Source organism: Caretta caretta, chromosome 14, assembly GCF_965140235.1.
Source record: "Caretta caretta isolate rCarCar2 chromosome 14, rCarCar1.hap1, whole genome shotgun sequence".
NCBI lineage: Eukaryota > Metazoa > Chordata > Testudines > Cheloniidae > Caretta > Caretta caretta.
The window spans coordinates 49,340,271-49,360,320 of NC_134219.1; the positions used below are offsets into that span (position 1 = coordinate 49,340,271).

Sequence of the window (20,050 nt, forward strand, 5' to 3'; positions counted from 1 at the left end):
CCTGGCCTGCCCCAGCCAGCAGCAGAGGGTCGAGGCACCAGGAGAAGGGGACGGAGGGTCCCAGGCTTGTTGCTGGGGGCCCTGCTCTGGTGGGGGCTGGTCCCTGGGCTGGCCCCGCTCTCCAGCTGCCCCGGGGCCATGGCAGGCACCAGGCGAGTCCTGCAGCCCGACCCCAGACCCTGCTCTGCCCCCTACGAGGGAGAAGTATGGAACCGAGACCTGCTGGGGACGGCTCTGCCCGGCAACAGATGATGCTGCCCAGACTTGATGCTGCCTGGCCCCTGGGCTGGGGGTGCCCAATCCCCGGGGCCGTGGGCAGCATCCTGGGGCTGGTGCTCGGAGCTGGGCAGAGAAGGTCTCAGGCTGGGGGGTCCCGACAACTTTCCAGATCTCTCCCTCCTGAGCTGCGATGGGGGCGGGTCGGATCCTGGGGGCCGGGAGCCCCTGGGCTGGGGCTCTGCTTGTGACACTGACGGTGCTGAGAACCCACCTGGCTCATTGCACGGAGCCCCCAGGTGAGCAGAGACCCCAGCACCCCGGGGGCTTAATCTGTAATGAAAGAGGGGCCGGGGCTCAGCCCTGGCACAACTTAAGCACTGCCCAGTGCCCAGGGAGCCCCGTCCTGGGCAGGCGCTGGGTGTATCCTGGGGGAGGGGGGTGATCAGACCCACACGCCCCAGGAAGCTCCATCCTGGACAGGCACTGGGTGTATCGGGGGGGGGGGATCGGACCCCACCCACCCTGCGGATCATGGCCCAGGTGGGTGCTGTGTGTATCTGTGAGGTTGGATTGGACCCCACAAACATGCCCAGGGAGCCACATGCCAGGCAGGCGCTGGGTGTATCAAGGGGTTCAGACCCCACATGCCCTGGGGAGCCCCATCCTGGTCACGGGTGCATTGGGGGAATCAGACCCTACTCACCCCGGGGAGCCTGGGCAGGCGCTGGGTGTATCAGGGAGGATCAGCCCCATATGCCCTGGCGAGACCCATCCAGGCAGACAGCAGATGTATGAGGGGGGGATTGGACCCCACACACCCGGGGAGCCCTGTCCTGGGCTGATGCTGGGTGTGTCGGTCTCTGTCTTTTCTCCATGAGCTCCGGCTCCCTGTGTAGTGTTTGGGGGGGTCCCAGGCTGGGGAGGGGCCATGGGGGGAACCAGGCCCCTCCCATGGGGGTGAGACTCAATGCAGAGAATCGTTCCCTTTTACACCCTTCCCCACTCCGGGGAACCTGGAGTCAATCCACATTAACAGGCTGCTCCAGAGCCAGACCCCGGGACCTTCTCCTGCCCCACAGCAACCGGCCCCCAGCCCCCGTGTCAGTGCCCCCGGCCTGGCTCCCCGCCCCCCTGCGCCCCCCATCTGTGCTGTGCCCCCCGTGACTCAGTCTCCCCGCACCCCGCCTGTGCCCCACCCCCGTTTCTCTGGTGTTCCTTCTACCCCGCCCCTCCCCCCGTGTCCCCCCCGCTCAGTGTCCCCCCGCCCCCCCCGCGTCTCCCCACGTCACTGTCACCCCCCCCCAGACCTGCGGGCTCCCGGGGCGCCCAGTGGATCCAGGGCGGAGCTGGGGGGGTCCCGGGGCTCGGGCTGTCCCCGCCCCCCCCCGCTGAGCCTGAGCCCGAGCCCGGCCCGCCCCCCCCAGAGCATTTCCTGTACCAGGCGAAGGCCGAGTGTCTGTTCACCAACGGCACCGGGCGGGTCCGGTTAGTGGTCCGGGGGATCTACGACCGGCAGCAGACCGACCACTTCGACAGCGAGCTGGGGGTGTTCGTGGCGGACACGGAGCTGGGCCGGCCCGACGCCGAGCTCTGGAACAAGGACCCGGCGATCCTGGCGGACGCGCGGGCGGCGGTGGACACGTTCTGCCGGCACAACTACGGGGCGGTCCGACAGTTCAGCGTCGACCGCAGAGGTGAGCGCGGGGGGCGGGGCTCCGAGGGGGCGGGGCCGCAGAGGTGAGCGCGGGGGGCGGGGCTCCGAGGGGGCGGGGCCGGAGAGGTGAGTGCGGGGGCGGGGCTCCGAGGGGGCGGGGCCGCAGAGGTGAGCGCGGGGGGCGGGGCTCCGAGGGGGCGCGGCCGGAGAGGGAGCGTGGGGGCGGGGCCGCAGCAGGACACGCCCTGCCCCGCCCCCTCCTCCCCTCGCTGGGCGCGATCCGCCACCTGCACCCCGGGGGGGGGGACCGAACGTCTCGCGCCACGGCGGGAGGGGGGGGGGCAGCAGGCGCTGGGGCGGGGTCACGGGGGGGAATCTCCCCTTTCCCCCCCCGCCCCGCCCTGCCCCGGTCTGGCTGCGGCGCCCCCTGTCGGCAGGGAGCAGAGCCCCACCCGGGGTCAGTCTCTGGGGGACCGGTGACCCCTCCCCCTTCCCAGCCCCCCCCGCCCCTCTGAGGGGTTCAGCCCCCACCGTCCCCCCCCCAGACCCCCCTCGGGGCAGGCGGCTGCTGCAGCTCCTACCCCCCTTCCTGGGCTCGGGGGGGCCGGGCGATGGGGCAGAACTTTCCCCTCCCCCCAACCCTGCCCCTCCCCCCTCGGGGTCCCCACTGGCAGGGGTCAGCGCAGCCCCTGGTCCCTGGCTGAGACCCCGTCTCCCGGGGCCCCGAGGGTCAGACCGTCCCCGGCTCTGTCCCCATGGGGGTGACGGGACGCGACTCCCCTCGGGCCCTTCCTGCCGGAGCCTGCCCAGGGCAACGGGGGGCAGGAGAGAAGCCCCACCCCAGGGCAGTGAGGGGGGAACGGGGTGGCCAGGCAATCAGACCCCACACACCATGGGGAGCCCCGTCTGTCCTGGGCGTGTCCCGGGGAACGGGACCTTACACATCCCGGGTGCCCTGCCCCGGGCAGCTGCCAGGTGTCTTGGGGGGGTCGGATGCCCTGTCCTGGAACGGCACCGTGTGTGCGGTTGGGGGGATTGGACTCCACACACCCTGGGGGGCATCGCCCTAGGCAGGTGCTGGGCACATGCGGGGGTTGGGGGGAGTATTTCCCTGGAGGGGCCCCTGTTCTCTCTGAGCCCCCGTCCATCTCCAGACCCTTTCCCAGCTCTCTCTCCCTCCCCCCAGTTCAGCCCAAGGTGAAAGTTTCCCCCACGACATCGGGGTCTGGGCCCCACTCCCACCTGCTGGTTTGCTCCGTGACGGGGTTTTACCCCTCGGGGATCGAGATCAAGTGGCTGAAGAACGGGCAGGAGCAGACGGCCGGGGTGGTGTCCACGGAGCTGCTCCAGAACGGAGACTGGACCTTCCAGATCCTGGTGATGCTGGAGATGAGCCCCCGGCGCGGGGACGTCTACACCTGCCAGGTGGAGCACATCAGCCTGCGGGGCCCCCTCGCCGTGAACTGGGGTAAGAGCCTCTGGGTCACCCAGCCCCCACAAATACCAGCCCAAGGCAAGACTTCAAAGCACTGTCTGCCGTAGCCTTTCGTTCTGTTTACGGTGAATCGCACTCCAGTGGGTTCAGCTCTGGGCTGCAGTCTCAAGTTCCACAACGTTGTCTCTGTTTCTTCTGGATTTAGAGCCCATAGGAACACATGGAGCCGTAGGCACCCAACGCATACGAGAGCATCTGTCTTTTAGCAGTTTTATTAAGGTTACCAACAAAGTTATACATGTCACCGCATATACAAGTCCTAAACATACATCCCACGTGCCAGTTACACCTCCAGACTTACTCGCCTCCTCCTCGATGGTGTTAGAGTCTCTTGCCCCCTCCTGGATTGACCATCAATATACGGGAGTGGTTCCTGCTGGTTTTCCGTAGGACGCTCCATTTTCCTGCTCCGAGCGCTTGGAAGTATTTATTGACAGGTTTCAGAGTAGCAGCCGGGTTAGTCTGTATTCGCAAAAAGAACAGGAGGACTTGTGGCACCTTAGAGACTAACCAGTTTATTTGAGCATGAGCTTTCGTGAGCTACAGCTCACTTCATCGGATGCATACTGTGGAAAGTGAAGAAGATCTTTTTATACACACAAAGCATGAAAAAATACCTCCCCCCACCCCACTCTCCTGCTGGTAATAGCTTATCTAAAGTGATCACTCTCCTTACAATGTGCATGATAGTCAAGGTGGGCCATTTCCAGCACAAATCCAGGGTTTAAGAAGAACGTCTGAGGGGCGGGGGGGGGGGGGGGTGTAGGAAAAAGCAAGGGGAAATAGGTTACCTTGCATAATGACTTAGCCATTCCCAGTCTCTATTCAAGCCTAAGTTAATTGTATCCAATTTGCAAATGAATTCCAATTCAGCAATCTCTCACTGGAGTCTGGATTTGAAGTTTTTTTGTTGTAATATTGCAACTTTCATGTCTGTAATCGCGTCACTAGAGAGATTGAAGTGTTCTCCGACTGGTTTTTGAATGTTATAATTCTTGACATCTGATTTGTGTCCATTTATTCTTTTACGTAGAGACTGTCCAGTTTGGCCAATGTACATGGCAGAGGGGCATGGCTGGCACATGATGGCATAGATCACATTGGTGGATGTGCAGGTGAACGAGCCTCTGATGGTGTGGCTGATGTGATTAGGCCCTGTGATGGTGTCCCCTGAATAGATATGTGGGCACAGTTGGCAACGGGCTTTGTTGCAAGGATAAGTTCCTGGGTTAGTGGTTCTGTTGTGTGGTATGTGGTTGCTGGTGAGTATTTGCTTCAGGTTGGGGGGCTGTCTGTAAGCAAGGACTGGCCTGTCTCCCAAGATTTGTGAGAGTGAGGGGTCGTCCTTCAGGATAGGTTGTAGATCCTTAATAATGCGTTGGAGGGGTTTTAGTTGGGGGCTGAAGGTGATGGCTAGTGGCGTTCTGTTATTTTCTTTGTTAGGCCTGTCCTGTAGTAGGTGACTTCTGGGTACTCTTCTGGCTCTATCAATCTGTTTCTTCACTTCCGCAGGTGGGTACTTTCTTCGATACTTTCCACAGTATACATCCAATGAAGTGAGCTGTAGCTCACGAAAGCTTATGCTCAAATAAATTGGTTAGTCTCTAAGGTGCCACAAGTACTCCTTTTCTTTTTAAGTATTTATTGGTAACTTTGGTTTTATTTGAAACTTTAATTTCACTTCCTGCTTTTTATACTCCTTGGGCGGAGTTGAAATCCAGGGTGCTAGTTTAGTTGCTACGTGGGTTGAGGGGGGGTGTGCTGACTGCTCAGTGGCATGGAATTCATTTGCTGCTGTATTTCTTACATGTCAACGCTCGTGAGAATTTAGGTTCGGGGTCAAGTACCGATGTGTGTCCACCCTGGGAGCACTCTTCCAGAAGTGCTGAACTCATTCTCTAAAGCTTATAGTTATATTCAAACCCAACAGGTGCCAATGGTAGAAACTTATTTTGCTCTGGGATTTACAGATTAATTAGATTAGGGATTTTGGAAACAACAGCTGTAACAGCTGGAGAGACTTCATTTAAGTTTTGATCATCCGTACGAAGACGCCATGATCCATCTGGTTTTTGTCCTGGCCAAATGGGAGAATTGCACATGGAAGTACACACACAAATGATTTCTTGTTGCGGAAGAGAGTCAATGGTTTTAGCAATTTAAGGTTTGGCCTGATTTGGAAAAGGACACTGCTTTTGCGGGGGGAAACTTTCTTCTAAAATTTTAACAGTTACATCCAGATTTTTACATTTACGTTGTGTTTAGCAAAAGCATCGACCCTACTCACAATTTTTAGAGCACTTGTTTGAGCCCTGCTAACCCAAATCTATTGACCTGGGCTGGGAACTCCTGTTCTCCCTGTCTCACAGCACAAGGACAAGGGGACGCTCGACGGAGGGGGCAAATTCACACCTGGGAAAAGCAAGGACTTTTTCCACACACTGTGAAGTTCCCCTGTGGAACGAACAGCCACAGGATATAATGGACCCAAGAGCTGAGCAAGGTTTACAAAGGGGTTGTCCAGTTCTGTGGCTCACAGGAGTATCCAGGGCTCGACTAGTTCATGCTGACAATGGGCAGGATGTCAGACCTCGCGCTGCAGAGCCGGAGACCGATCTCTGATGATCACTGTGACGAAGTGGGACTGTTCTTAATGTTTCCTCTGAATAGTGTGGGGGTGCCTCAGTTTCCCCTATGCAGTTCTTAAGTATCTAGGGGGTGGAGTAAGGGTGTATGATCATTGCAGAGCCCTAGAGGGCAGGTGTGTGCAGGAGTCTGGACACAGAGAATGGCCGACACCCTGTTTCCTGGCAACTGATGGCCTGGGCCCTTCCCCCCCTGCAAGGTGAGAGCTGAAGGGTTGGAGAACAAAGGAATCAGGTGACCACCTGGCCCGGGAAAGGAACAAAGCCCAGAGGAGGAGGGGCTGGAGGGGGTTTCACTTTGGGGCTGGCTGGGACATGGAGTGAAGTGCAGACGTGGTTGTCTGGCTCACTGCCCCCCAAAATGGACCCAGCTGAGGGGTCCTGTTCTCTGCACCTGCAAGCTCTGTGTTAGACCATGTTCCTGTCGTCTAATAAACCTTCTGTTTTACTGGCTGGCTGAGAGTCACGTCTGACTGCGAAGTTGGGGTGCAGGACCCTCTGGCTTCCCCAGGAGCCCCGCCTGAGCGGACTCGATGTGGGAAGCGCACGGAGGGGCAGAGGATGCTGAATGCTCCGAGGTCAGACCCAGGAAGGTGGAAGCTGAGTGAGCTGCATGTCCTGAAGACAGGCTGCTCACAGAAAGGCGACTGCCCCAGAGTCCTGACTGGCTTCATGGGGAGCAGTTCCAGAGCATCGCCCAGGGACTCCGTGACAACTGGTGGCAGCGGTGGGATGTACTGCACCCCGTGGATGGTGCTTCCTGCAGTAAGTGACTGGGGAGCAGTAACACGAAGAGGGATTGCCGAGGACCAGGCCTGCTGAAGGCTCAGAGAGGAGCGGTTTCGGGGGGCGGTTAACCCCTGGGAGTGTGTGACCAGCGAGGACTGTGCAGTAACAGGGTTCCCCTGGGGATTGCAGCGAGCAGTCCAAGGGGCGGAGGAGTCTGCAGCTCGACCCTGGCAAAGAGGTGGTGACCTCGAGAAGGGCTGGCACACTAGGGGTTCTCCCTGGAAACCGTGGGGAGCTGAGAACACACGGGCCTGTGAGTCCACAACAACTTGGGAGGAGCGGAGTGATGGCCTGTCACCGTCTCCTTAAGAAGGACATTGTAACCCTGTGCAAAAAGAGAGGGTTGAGCATTGGAAAGTTCACCAAAGCAGAGTTAATCGTGCAGCTGGAGGAGGATGACCGCTCTAAGGAACAGATTCCTGACCCCAACTGGGGCTATAGCAGGATCTGGGAGCAGCTGAAGAGGGAGCCAGGCATCGCCAAGACTCCTGTCCCCAACCAGACGAGGGTCTTCACGATCGGGTTCCCCATCGGGGGATCGAGACGGACGGGATTGGAGCTGAGTCTGAGAGAGCAAGAGGACCGTGGGAGACAGCGAGAGCCCGAGAAAGAGCTGCAGAAGCAGCAGCAGGATGAACTGGCGGTGGGGGAGCGGAGAGGCCTAGGGGACCTCCCCGGGGTGAGTGGGGATAGATCCCGGGGGGCCAGTTCCGCAGGGAACCTCGAGACTAAATTGCTGCCCCTGGTTAAGGGGGGGGGGTGTGGATGCCCACCTCACTGCCTTTGAGCAGGCTGGCGATTTGAACCAGGGGGACCCTGCGGAAAAGCCCCGGTGTCTAGCTCCCTTGCTGGGTCCCAAGGCCATAGACTCCGTCAGCCAGATGGTTGGGGATGTGGACAGGCTCCCACTCCTGACCCCAACCTATATGTCTGTGTGGAGTTTCCTGTGGCCAGGCCCCTCGGACCTCCAGTGGGAGCAGAAGGTGATGGTCAATGGGGAGACATTCTTGGGGTGGCCAAAGGGCATGGGCTGCATAAACCTTCCCACATGCGGCCTGCGAGTGCTATCGACCACCCCTGACCTAAGGGAGGGCGTGAAACTGGAAGGGCCTGGTGTAACTCCTACCAAGGAATGGGAGAGATGCTGGGGCATCCATGGGAACGTTGGTGGCTTCGAACTTCCCCAGGTCACCGGCTAAAGTGACCCCGCTCAGTTTGATCTCGAAGGGGGGAGAGATGTGACGAAGTGGGACTGTTCTTAATGTTTCCTCTGAATAGTGTGGGGGTGCCTCAGTTTCCCCCAGGCAGTTCTTAAGTATCTAGGGGGTGGAGTAAGGGTGTATGATCATTGCAGAGCCCTAGAGGGCAGGTGTGTGCAGGAGTCTGGACACAGAGAATGGCCGACACCCTGTTTCCTGGCAACTGATGGCCTGGGCCCTTCCCCCCCTGCAAGGTGAGAGCTGAAGGGTTGGAGAACAAAGGAATCAGGTGACCACCTGGCCCGGGAAAGGAACAAAGCCCAGAGGAGGAGGGGCTGGAGGGGGTTTCAGTTTGGGGCTGGCTGGGACATGGAGTGAAGTGCAGACGTGGTTGTCTGGCTCACTGCCCCCCAAAATGGACCCAGCTGAGGGGTCCCGTTCTCTGCACCTGCAAGCTCTGTGTTAGACCATGTTCCTGTCGTCTAATAAACCTTCTGTTTTACTGGCTGGCTGAGAGTCACGTCTGACTGCGAAGTTGGGGTGCAGGACCCTCTGGCTTCCCCAGGAGCCCCGCCTGAGCGGACTCGCTGTGGGAAGCGCACGGAGGGGCAGAGGATGCTGAATGCTCCGAGGTCAGACCCAGGAAGGTGGAAGCTGAGTGAGCTGCATGTCCTGAAGACAGGCTGCTCACAGAAAGGCGACTGCCCCAGAGTCCTGACTGGCTTCATGGGGAGCAGTTCCAGAGCATCGCCCAGGGACTCCGTGACAATCACAGACCGGGAGGAGCCCTGATGTCCCATAGCTGCACCTGCGGGCTATGCCCCGGGCTCTGCCCCGGCTGGCGCTGGTCCCTGGTGCTGACGGGAGCCTGGCCCGGAGTCCTCTGGCTCTGACCCGACTGCCCGTTCCCCTTTCCCTGTCTCACAGAGGCACAGTCTGATGCTGCCAGGAGCAAGATGCTGACGGGCATCGGGGGCTTCGTGCTGGGGCTGATCTTCCTGGTGCCAGGACTCCTCATCTACCTGAAGAATAAGAAAGGTGAATGGCTCCGGGCGGGGTCGGGGCACCAGGGTTTCTCTGTGGGGGGGATGTGGGCCTGGCTGCAGGCTCCTTCCCACCCCACAGCAGGGGCTGCTCAGAGCCTGGCAGGGGCCTCCCAACTTCTAGTCGGCTGGGGCTGGGTCAGATCTCCACCCCACACCCACCCTTAGGGTAGGGACAGAGCAGGGGCCATGGGGAGATCTCAGTGGGGGGCCCCAGGGCCAGCCTGGGAGCTCCCATTCTCCCCTCTCCCGGCCGAGACCCCGGGGTGGGACAGAGACCCCGACCCCTCGCAGTGCAGGGAGCTGCCCGTACCCCGGGGCTGAGAGCCTTTCCCGTCCCCTCCCCCAAGGCGGGGATCCTGGGGCAGGGAATTACAATACTGTAATAACAGGTGTGACGAAGTGGGACTGTTCTTAATGTTTCCTCTGAATAGTGTGGGGGTGCCTCAGTTTCCCCCAGGCAGTTCTTAAGTATCTAGGGGGTGGAGTAAGGGTGTATGATCATTGCAGAGCCCTAGAGGGCATGTGTGTGCAGGAGTCTGGACACAGAGAATGGCCGACACCCTGTTTCCTGGCAACTGATGGCCTGGGCCCTTCCCCCCCTGCAAGGTGAGAGCTGAAGGGTTGGAGAACAAAGGAATCAGGTGACCACCTGGCCCGGGAAAGGAACAAAGCCCAGAGGAGGAGGGGCTGGAGGGAGTTTCAGTTTGGGGCTGGCTGGGACATGGAGTGAAGTGCAGACGTGGTTGTCTGGCTCACTGCCCCCCAGAATGGACCCAGCTGAGGGGTCCCATTCTCTGCACCTGCAAGCTCTGTTTTAGACCATGTTCCTGTCGTCTAATAAACCTTCTGTTTTACTGGCTGGCTGAGAGTCACGTCTGACTGCGAAGTTGGGGTGCAGGACCCTCTGGCTTCCCCAGGAGCACCGCCTGAGCGGACTCGCTGTGGGAAGCGCACGGAGAGGCAGAGGATGCTGAATGCTCCAAGGTCAGACCCAGGAAGGTGGAAGCTGTGTGAGCTGTGTGTCCTGAAGACAGGCTGCTCACAGAAAGGCGACTACCCCAGAGTCCTGACTGGCTTCATGGGGAGCAGTTCCAGAGCATCGCCAAGGGACTCCGTGACAACTGGTGGCAGCGGTGGGATGTACTGCACCCCGTGGATGGCGCTTCCTGCAGTAAGTGACTGGGGAGCAGTAACACGAAGGGGGATTGCCGAGGACTAGGCCTGCTGAAGGCTCAGAGAGGAGCGGTTTCGGGGGGCGGTTAACCCCTGGGAGTGTGTGACCAGCGAGGACTGTGCAGTAACAGGGTTCCCCTGGGGATTGCAGCGAGCAGTCCAAGGGGCGGAGGAGTCTGCAGCTCGACCCTGGCAAAGAGGTGGTGACCTCGAGAAGGGCTGGCACACTAGGGGTTCTCCCTGGAAACCGTGGGGAGCTGAGAACACACGGGCCTGTGAGTCCACAACAACTTGGGAGGAGCGGAGTGATGGCCTGTCACCGTCTCCTTAAGAAGGACATTGTAACCCTGTGCAAAAAGAGAGGGTTGAGCGTTGGAAAGTGCACCAAAGCAGAGTTAATCGTGCAGCTGGAGGAGGATGACCGCTCTAAGGAACAGATTCCTGACCCCAACTGGGGCTATAGCAGGATCTGGGAGCAGCTGAAGCGGGAGCCAGGCATCGCCAAGACTCCTGTCCCCGACCAGACGAGGGTCTTCACGATCGGGTTCCCCATCGGGGGATCGAGACGGACGGGATTGGAGCTGAGTCTGAGAGAGCAAGAGGACTGTGAGAGACAGCGAGAGCCCGAGAAAGAGCTGCAGAAGCAGCAGCAGCATGAACTGGCGGTGGGGGAGCGGAGAGGCCTAGGGGACCCCTCAGGGGTGAGTGGGGATAGACCCCGGGGGGCCAGTTCCGCAGGGAACCTCGAGACTAAATTGCTGCCCCTGGTTAAGGGGGGGGGTTTGGATGCCCACCTCACTGCCTTTGAGCAGGCTGGCGATTTGAACCAAGGGGACCCTGCGGAAAAGCCCCGGTGTCTAGCTCCCTTGCTGAGTCCCAAGGCCTTAGACTCCGTCAGCCAGATGGTTGGGGATGTGGACAGGCTCCCACTCCTGACCCCAACCTATATGTCTGTGTGGAGTTTCCTGGGGCCAGGCCCCCCGGACCTCCAGTGGGAGCAGAAGGTGATGGTCAATGGGGAGACATTCTTGGGGTGGCCAAAGGGCATGGGCTGCATAAACCTTCCCACATGCGGCCTGCAAGTGCTATCGACCACCCCTGACCTAAGGGAGGGCGTGAAACTGGAAGGGCCTGGTGTAACTCCTACCAAGGAATGGGAGAGATGCTGGGGCATCCATGGGAATGTTGGTGGCTTCGAACTTCCCCAGGTCACCGGCTAAAGTGACCCCGCTCAGTTCGATCTCGAAGGGGGGAGAGATGTGACGAAGTGGGACTGTTCTTAATGTTTCCTCTGAATAGTGTGGGGGTGCCTCAGTTTCCCCCAGGCAGTTCTTAAGTATCTAGGGGGTGGAGTAAGGGTGTATGATCATTGCAGAGCCCTAGAGGGCATGTGTGTGCAGGAGTCTGGACACAGAGAATGGCCGACACCCTGTTTCCTGGCAACTGATGGCCTGGGCCCTTCCCCCCCTGCAAGGTGAGAGCTGAAGGGTTGGAGAACAAAGGAATCAGGTGACCACCTGGCCCGGGAAAGGAACAAAGCCCAGAGGAGGAGGGGCTGGAGGGAGTTTCAGTTTGGGGCTGGCTGGGACATGGAGTGAAGTGCAGACGTGGTTGTCTGGCTCACTGCCCCCCAGAATGGACCCAGCTGAGGGGTCCCATTCTCTGCACCTGCAAGCTCTGTTTTAGACCATGTTCCTGTCGTCTAATAAACCTTCTGTTTTACTGTCTGGCTGAGAGTCACGTCTGACTGCGAAGTTGGGGTGCAGGACCCTCTGGCTTCCCCAGGAGCCCCGCCTGAGCGGACTCGCTGTGGGAAGCGCACGGAGAGGCAGAGGATGCTGAATGCTCCAAGGTCAGACCCAGGAAGGTGGAAGCTGTGTGAGCTGTGTGTCCTGAAGACAGGCTGCTCACAGAAAGGCGACTACCCCAGAGTCCTGACTGGCTTCATGGGGAGCAGTTCCAGAGCATCGCCAAGGGACTCCGTGACAACAGGCTAGGGGGGAACCCCAGGTCTGGGGGTTAGACGGGGGCTGGGGTCCTAGTGAGGGGCGTTCCATGCCATGGGGCGGGGGCTGGAGCTCTGACCCCCAGGATCCGGCTCCCTCTGCCCACAGCTTTGACCATGTCTCTCTTTCTTTTTCAGGGCGCCCCATTCCCCAACCTGCAGGTAATTTCAATTCCCCTCCCCCCGTTAAACCCACCTCCCCCCACACTGACCATGGGCTGCCTGGGACACCCGTGGGGCGGCTGCTTCTGCCCCTCGGCCCATGACACCCGCCCGGCTCAGCCCCGGGGCAGCTGGGCAATGGGGCGTTGGCATCGCGGAGGAGGAGTCTGCGGCTCCCTCAGTCCTCGTTCAGGCCGATCCCCGAGCTGCTCCCGGGGGCAGAGGGTCCTGGGTCCTGCCGAGCATCGCCCAGCCCTGCGGCTGCCGGGCAGAGTCCCTGGGGGCGCCCTGGGGCCTGGCAGAGAAAATCCCCCGTCCCTCCCGCTAGCCCCATGGCCAGGGGCTGATTTCTCTCCCCTCTCCCTGCAGGGCTCCTGAGTTAGATCCTGGGCGTCGGACCCCCCGGCCGGCAGGAGTTTCCGTCCGTCTCTCCCAGCCCCTCGCCCAGCCCGGAGAATGCAGAACCTGGGGCTGGTCCCTTCCCGTCCCCGTCTGCTCCCCGCGCTCTGCCCGGCTCCAGCCCGCGCTGCCCCCGCCTGGGGACCCGTCCCTGCCCCTCAGTCCCCGCAGGGTCTGCCACGGGGGCGACCCCTCCTGCGTTAACCCTTTCCCTGCCACAGCCCAGCCCCACGTTCCCTCTCGCTGACCCCGCGGCCCTCGGGGAACCTTTGGGGGACGCTGCTCCACAGCCCGGGGGGAAGCCGGACCGAGGCCGGGCGCTGTTAGAACTGCTGCACCCTAATAAACCATCCCCAGCCCCCCCGGCTCCGTGCTCACTGCTCCCCCGGGGCCGGGACAGGGCTGGGGCCACTGGGCCCGCTGGGCTCTGGCTGGGGGGAGCGGGACGCAGGGCACAGAGCAGCTGCCCTGGGGGAGGGGACTCCCCAGACACACCATGGGGCCATTTAGCGGCTGGAGGGATCAGGGTTGTTGTGCTGGGGAGGGCCCTGGGCAGGGCAGGATCTGACGGGAGGGAGGGGGCAGGACCCCAGAGGGGGGCTCTGCGGGTGGGGGTGACCCCTGGGGGAGGCTGTGGGTTCCCAGTGCCAGTGCAGACCGGTTCCTTCCCCAGGGGAGAGGCAGCTGCAGAGGGGGGGATGCTCCCGTCCCCCTGGTGAGCCTGGGGGGCACCCCAAGAGCACGGACACCCTGGCCTGGGGTCAGCGACGGGGCCGGGCTGGGATGGGGGGGCTGTCATTGAGCTGGGCTATGGGGCAGGGCAGTTATTATTCAGGAGCCCAAACCCCCCAGGGAGTCACAGCCCCATCCCCCCAGGGGCCCAGAGACTCACCAGTGACACGGGAGCCCCATCCCAGTCAGAGAGTCCCACATCCCGCTGTGGGGGTTGTTTGTGGGGTCCCAGCTATGCGGGACCCCGCAACCTCTGGGGCGATATGTGGGCTGGGTGCTCACATTCCCCCTCCCCCCAGCCCGGCCCTGCTCTGTCGCTGTTACCCTGCCCCAGGGCTGCCGGGGAGACCCCAGCCCCTGCCCCACCATGGCCATTCATGCTCCCCTGGCCCTTCCCCGCCGCTCCCATTGGGTGCTGTTTCCCAGCTGCCAGGCCCCACCCCAGCGGTGGCTGCATTTCTGTGGGGGAAATTGGCCCCAGTGCTATCGGGGTGCAAAGAGCTCTGGGACCCTGGTGGGGGAGTGTCCCGGAGAGCGGGGAGATGAGGCCGTGGGGACGTCCCTGTCAGCTGCTCCCATGGGCTGTCCCCGCGGGAGGGGACACAGGGCCAGGGCATGAATCTGTGTGAGTCACTCAGAGCCTGGCCCGCTGCTCCTTCTGCTGGCCAAGACCCCCCTGCCATGGAGTCTTCTCTCTCCAGCGCCCCACACGGACCATCCCGGCCCTACTCCTGCCCCCCGCCACACCCCCGCCCCGGCTATTCACCATCCTGCCTCTGCGCTAACCAAAGTCTGTGTCACACCTAACTATGGTGCAGCTACGGCAGCCCCATTGGCCAGACAGAGCCCAGCCCTGGGCACCAGGACTCCTGGGTTCCAGCCCAGCTCTGAGTACGGGCCCCTCCAGACTCCAGCCCTCGAGCGCGGCCTCGCTGGGCTTTCCCTGCACAGGCTCCGTCAGGGAGGGCAAGTGGACAGGGCTGCGCTGAAGGGCCGGGATTGGGGGGGAGGGACGTGCTGGCTCAGGGGGCCAGGGCCGGGACATGGGGCCTTTCAGTCCAGGGCCATCAATCCCGTGTCAGCGGAAAGTCCCCGTGCAATTGCCCACAGCCCAGTGGAGACATTTCTCAGGCCCCGCGACCCCGAAAGGGTTAACTCTCTACGTCCTTTCACACCCCGGCAGCCTGTGGGCGGACAGACAGACAGACTGACGTCTGCTTTCCCCCTCACCTGGTTTCACTCCCCCCCGCCCCCAGGGATGGTTCTGAGCCCCCAGCCCCGGGCCCCAGCAGCATCCAACACACTCTGCTCCCCGCCCCGACTCTGCCCGGCGCCCGGTGATGCCCGGTCGGTGCCGCGCTGCCCCTGGCCGAGCCCCGGAGGTGCTAACCCCGGCCCAGCGTCCTGCTTGTTGGTGCGTCAGTGAGACACCAGGGTCCCATGGGCGGGCGTTATTTCGGTGCCAGGGACTTTCCACCCGAAACCACCCGGCATCCGGGGGGCCTGGCCCAGCCCCACACCTGCACTGGAGAGGAATAAACTACGAGTGAAATGCAGCCCCGGTCGGTGTCCTCACCCCATGGTACAGAGGGGAACACTGAGGGAAAGCGACTTGTCAGAAGCCACAGAACTGTGATAGAACCCAGGAGTCCTGGTTCCCAGCCCCCCGCGCTAGTCCCCACTCCCCTCGCAGTGTTAGGAAAGTACCCAGGAGCCCTGGCTCCCAGCCCCCCACCCCCCACATGCTAGAGACAAGCATGGGGGCTGTCTGTCCATCTGGGGTGCTCAGTCAGAGGAGTGGGGCTGGTGTGGAATGAGGGGTCCTGGCTGAGGATGGGGGTTTGGAGGTGCTCAGGCTCGGGGTGCAGACGGAGGGACAGGCTGCGGGTCACGGATACAGACATCCCTGCCCAAGCAGGACCCTGTGCGGCCGGCTTTCCTGGGGGCGGGTTCTGGGTGTGTGTGGGGGGGGCGGGGGGTCTGTCGGACAAGTCCCCTCCCTCATGGGTGAGGCACGTCCCAAGAAATCAGGGCCATCCTGCGCTTTCCCCGCTGGATTCCCACCACCACACCCCATGTTCCTGCTCCCTGCCCCTCTGAGCTCTATGGAGAGGGTGCTGCCATGGGGGTGAACGGAGCACCCCCCCGTGACACTCTCAGAGACAGACACGGGTCGCTCCCTGTCCCCACGGCATCAGCAAATGCTGCTCCCTCCAGGGACCCCAGGCCAAGGGATCCCCCTGCCCCATCCCACCCCAGCACAGACCCATAGTGTGACGAAGCAGGACTGTTCTTAATGTTTCCTCTGAATACTGTAGGGGTGCCTCAGTTTCACCAAGGCAGTTCTTAAGTCTTTAGGGGGTGTAATTGTTGCAGAGCAAAGGGCCAGGGTACATAAATGGCCGACACTCTGTCTCCTGGCAACTGATGGCCTGGGCCCTTCCCCCCTGTGAGGTGAGAGCTAAAGGGCTGGAGAACAAAGAGATCAGGTGCCCTCCTGGCCCAGGAAAGAAACAAAGCCCAGAGGAGAGGGGGCTGGAGGGAGTTTCAGTTTGGGGCTGGCTGGGGACAAGGAGTGAAGTGCAGACGGGGTTGTCTGGCTCACTGGCCCCCAGAATGGACCTGGCTGAAGGGTCCTGTTCTCTGCACCTACAAGCTCTGTGTTTGACCATGTTCCTATCATCTAATAAACCTCTGTTTCCCCGGCTGGATGAGAGTCACGTCTGACTACGGAGTTGGGGGGCAGGACCCTCTGGCTTCCCCAGGACCCTGCTTGGGCGGACTCGCTGGGGGGAAGCGCACGGAGGGGCAGAGGAGGCTGAATGCTCCGAGGTCAGACCCAGGAAGGGGGAAGCCGGGGGAGCTGTGTGTCCTGCAGACAGGCTGCTCCCAGAGAGGAGACTTCCCCAGAGTCCTGTCTGGCTTTGTGGGGAGCAGTTCCAGAGCATCGCCCGGGGACTCCCTGACACATAGCGAATCCCATCCCAGAGCCGACAGCCTGCCCCACGGGGCTCCAGAGAACAGGACAGGGTGTGAGCAGCAGTGGGGGGAATCCAGGGGCTCTGTAAACACGAGCTGCTCCCCCTGGGGCGGGGGTCAGGCCCTCTCCCCCCTGCCCACCCAGCTCGTGCCCACCCAGCAACGGCTGCCACCACCACAAGATCTTGTCTTTAGAGCTGGGCATTTGCAAGGGACAGACCCTCCCCCAGGGCAGGAGACACATGGGGGGACCTCAGGGGGAAACACAGCCCTGCTCCCCCACCTCCACCCCTGTCAGAGAGGGCAGGGTCCCATGGTGGGGGGACCTTGGTGGGGCCAGGCTGAGCAAAGAGCAGGCCGGGTCCTAGGGCAGTTCCAGGCGGTTGTAGGGCCTGGCTATGGAGGGCCGGGTCCCCAACCGGGGTCACTCGGGACTGACTCATGGAGCGACCTCGAGTCACAGCCGGTCTGGGGGGCCAGCCTGGGCTATAGCCGGGTGGACGTACAGCCCATCAGGACAAGCTCCGGGCGAGGCCGGACGCAGAGATCCCGGCTGAAATCCCCGGGGCCGAGTTACGCAGGAGGCCAGGCTGGCTGAGCAGAACCTGGGGGACGTTTCAGAGACCCAGGACTGCACACCCTAGAGCCCTGGCTCGGGCGATTCCGGGGATCCCCTGGCCCCAGGCCTGTAACCCCCCAACACAGAGACCATCAACATTCACAGTTCACACCCCTTAAAACGCCCCTCCCCGGGCTGCTACCGCAACCAGCGCCGGGCACCTGCCTGGACACCTCTGAGCCCAGCTCCTCGGCTGGTCGGCCCCTCTCCTCCAGGGAGCCCCCTGCGCCCCCCAACTCTGGGACAGGGGAGCACTGGAGAGCTGGGGGAGCTCTAAGCCCTATGGCGATGGGGCCGCCGGGGCCCAGCTGGGGGGACCTTGCTGGAGTGGGTGTGGGGGGGAAACGCAGCATTGGGTGCGGGGGCTCAGTTTGACCCGAAACCAGCAGAGCACGTCAGCACACGCGGCTTCTCACATAATCCAGGGGGTCGCTCACCAGCTCGTAGCTCGGCACGTTTGCAGGATCGGGGCCTCTAGCCCCTTAGTGACCTAGCTGCGTCCCCCTCCCCCGCCGTTCTCAGCCCCTGGGATCTCCTTCCAGCTCCTCCCGCTGCCGGACACGGACCTGGCCGGGCGTTTCCCCTCGGGCCCAGAGGGTAGAACATGGTGTCTGGTGCTGGGCCGAAGGGGGACTCCCCAGTACATTAATTAACGCTTAATAAATACATCACAATTAAATACATGACAGAGCGAAGAAGCTGCCATGACAGACTTTCCTTCACGCGAAGCTCTGGCGAAAGAAGAGAGACCCACCGGGAGTAACGGGAGGGGGGATCCCGGGGAGGCCAGAGGGGCTGGTAGGGGGCGCGGACAGAGAACAAGCCTAGAGGCAGAGTGGCTGCAGGGTTGACCCCTGTGGGAGATGGCAAAGCGTGTCCAGAGATGGATTTCACACCCCTTGGCCGTAGAGATGATATAAGGCCGACTAACGACCGAGTGAGAGAAGACATTGCTGTGAAATATTCAATCCTTCACCCAGCGAAAGAGGTAGACTCGCAAAACAGCACCAACACTCACAGCAAAACTTCCGAATCATCTGCAGACTTGGAAGAACCCAGAAAAGACCCTGAACCACCGACCGTGGGCGAGCGTGGCAAGTGACAGGACGTCTTCTGTCTGGGTGTCCTTTTGTGAGCTTGACAACAAGTGCGTTTACCACGTGTCGCTCCCAGGGTCAAATGACCAGAAAAGAAGGGTGCCGTGTCTTGCCCAAGACATCAGAGGCTGCTCTGATGTGAAAGATCTGCCGTGGATTCAGTTTTCGGATTCAAAAGCAGCTTTTCAACTTCTGCAGCTCGGGCTGAAGCACCAGAGTGTTGCTTGCAGCAAGCGGGATCCTCACTCCCGTAGAAGTCGCAGCGTATCCACTCTTCAAAGGCTAAAGACGGAAGATCGTGAAGCTCCTGCTGTAACCCGAGTCAGTGAAGTGGCGCTCTGTGGTCTGGCTGGCTCAGAAAGACGTTCCAAGACGCGCAATGAGGGTGATAGATTGAAAGAGAGTGGAAATATTCACACTTCTCTACTGATTCTAGGCAAATGCCTCCATGCACTCAAGAACAGTCAACAGCCAAAGCTGCTGCTGCACGTACCATTTCGGGACACTCGCTTCCTTCAAGGCTTTTTCAGGGGAAGAGGAAAGCTTTATAGGATGGTAAACATCAGCCAGTGTGCTGCTGCGTGCGACAAACGCTCAATGTGCTCAAGCTCTCAGCAGTTTCCCCAAAAATTTGTGTTCAAGACTCTTCTAACGCTCCCCAAGAGCGGCCAGTTGTCCAGAAGTCTGCAAGAGACGCGTCTCTCCTAAATAACGCTGACAGGAAAATGCAGGCAGCAAGAAAAAGAGCCCCTGTACTTTGGGACAGGAGCCTGGAAGATGTGATAGAAGACGATGAGCATTTAACTGTGGATAACAATGACACACATGAAGAGCATGATCTGGCAAAAGAGATGGCAAATGAGGAGGAGGAAAAGAAAGTAATTCTTGGAAAAGAAGAGTATCTGAGACTACTAACTCTAATAGAAGACTTGGAAAGCAAGCTGATCAATGAAAGCAAAGATAAATTAATCTTGGAATTAAAAATTCATGAAGAAGGCACACAAGAATTTACTCCGTATTTTGCTCAACGGGAAACAGTTTTCAAGCAATGCCTTTCTCAGGATCAAGAGTTGCTGGAAGAAGATTCTGAACAACGCTTGGAAATCTACGAGGATTTGGTAAATGAATGTGCCAAAAACCTGGATGAAGAACAGGAGATGAAGAATTCCCACTGTAATGAAAGAGCTGGAATGCTGGAAGGAGGCGAGAATGGAGATCCCGAAAAGTGTACTGCTCTTGAGGGTATTATTGATTCTCTGCAAGATGATGTCACTGATATTAAGAAGCAGGCAGAAGGAGGTTGCAGGTATATTGGATCCCGAGAAGACCCACAGGAAGCGACTGCTTGGCTTGAAGAAAAACTGGGGAAAGTTACCGTTGAACTAACTAAAACCAAAGAAGAGCTGACATGGAGAACTGACGAGCTTGAAATGCAGGTGATTAAATAAAGTGAATCTGCCCGACAACTTGAAGAAGCTACTGAGAAAATGACGACAGTGAATAACCGGATTCAAGAGCTAATGCAGATGGTGGAGCAAAAAGAGGATGTTATCAGTAGGCTACAGGACTTAATATCCCATTGAGAAGCTACAGTAAAAGACTATGACAACCCTGGAACTGCTATTGAAAGACAAACGGCAAAGGAGACCAGCAATGGGACAACAGAAGGACTCAGTCTGGTGGAAATGTGAAGCACGTGTTCCTCTGAGGAGAAGAAAGCCAGCAATGTGAAATGCTACATGGAAGTCACTGGTTATTTTCCTTGTCTTGGGTGTTGCCTCTAAATTCTTAAAATAAAATAAAGTAAATAAACTAACTGCTTTTAGAAAAAACAAAC

At 60.0% G+C, this 20,050-nt stretch overlaps 1 protein-coding gene and 1 pseudogene across 1 annotated transcript; both read left to right on the forward strand.

The window, feature by feature from the left end:
- The first annotated feature begins 326 nt into the window (after window positions 1–326).
- LOC142069168 (DLA class II histocompatibility antigen, DR-1 beta chain-like) lies at window positions 327–16,227 on the forward strand. Its single transcript, XM_075119647.1, has 6 exons — window positions 327–515; window positions 1,644–1,913; window positions 3,060–3,341; window positions 8,929–9,039; window positions 12,364–12,387; window positions 12,757–16,227. Exons 1-6 carry the CDS (start codon window positions 410–412, stop codon window positions 12,768–12,770), a joined length of 807 nt encoding a protein of 268 aa, XP_074975748.1. The 5' UTR covers window positions 327–409; the 3' UTR covers window positions 12,771–16,227.
- A 1,772-nt stretch (window positions 16,228–17,999) lies between these two features.
- On the forward strand, window positions 18,000–19,661 carry LOC125621091 (kinesin-like protein KIF20B pseudogene; annotated as a pseudogene).
- Window positions 19,662–20,050: the final 389 nt, after the last annotated feature.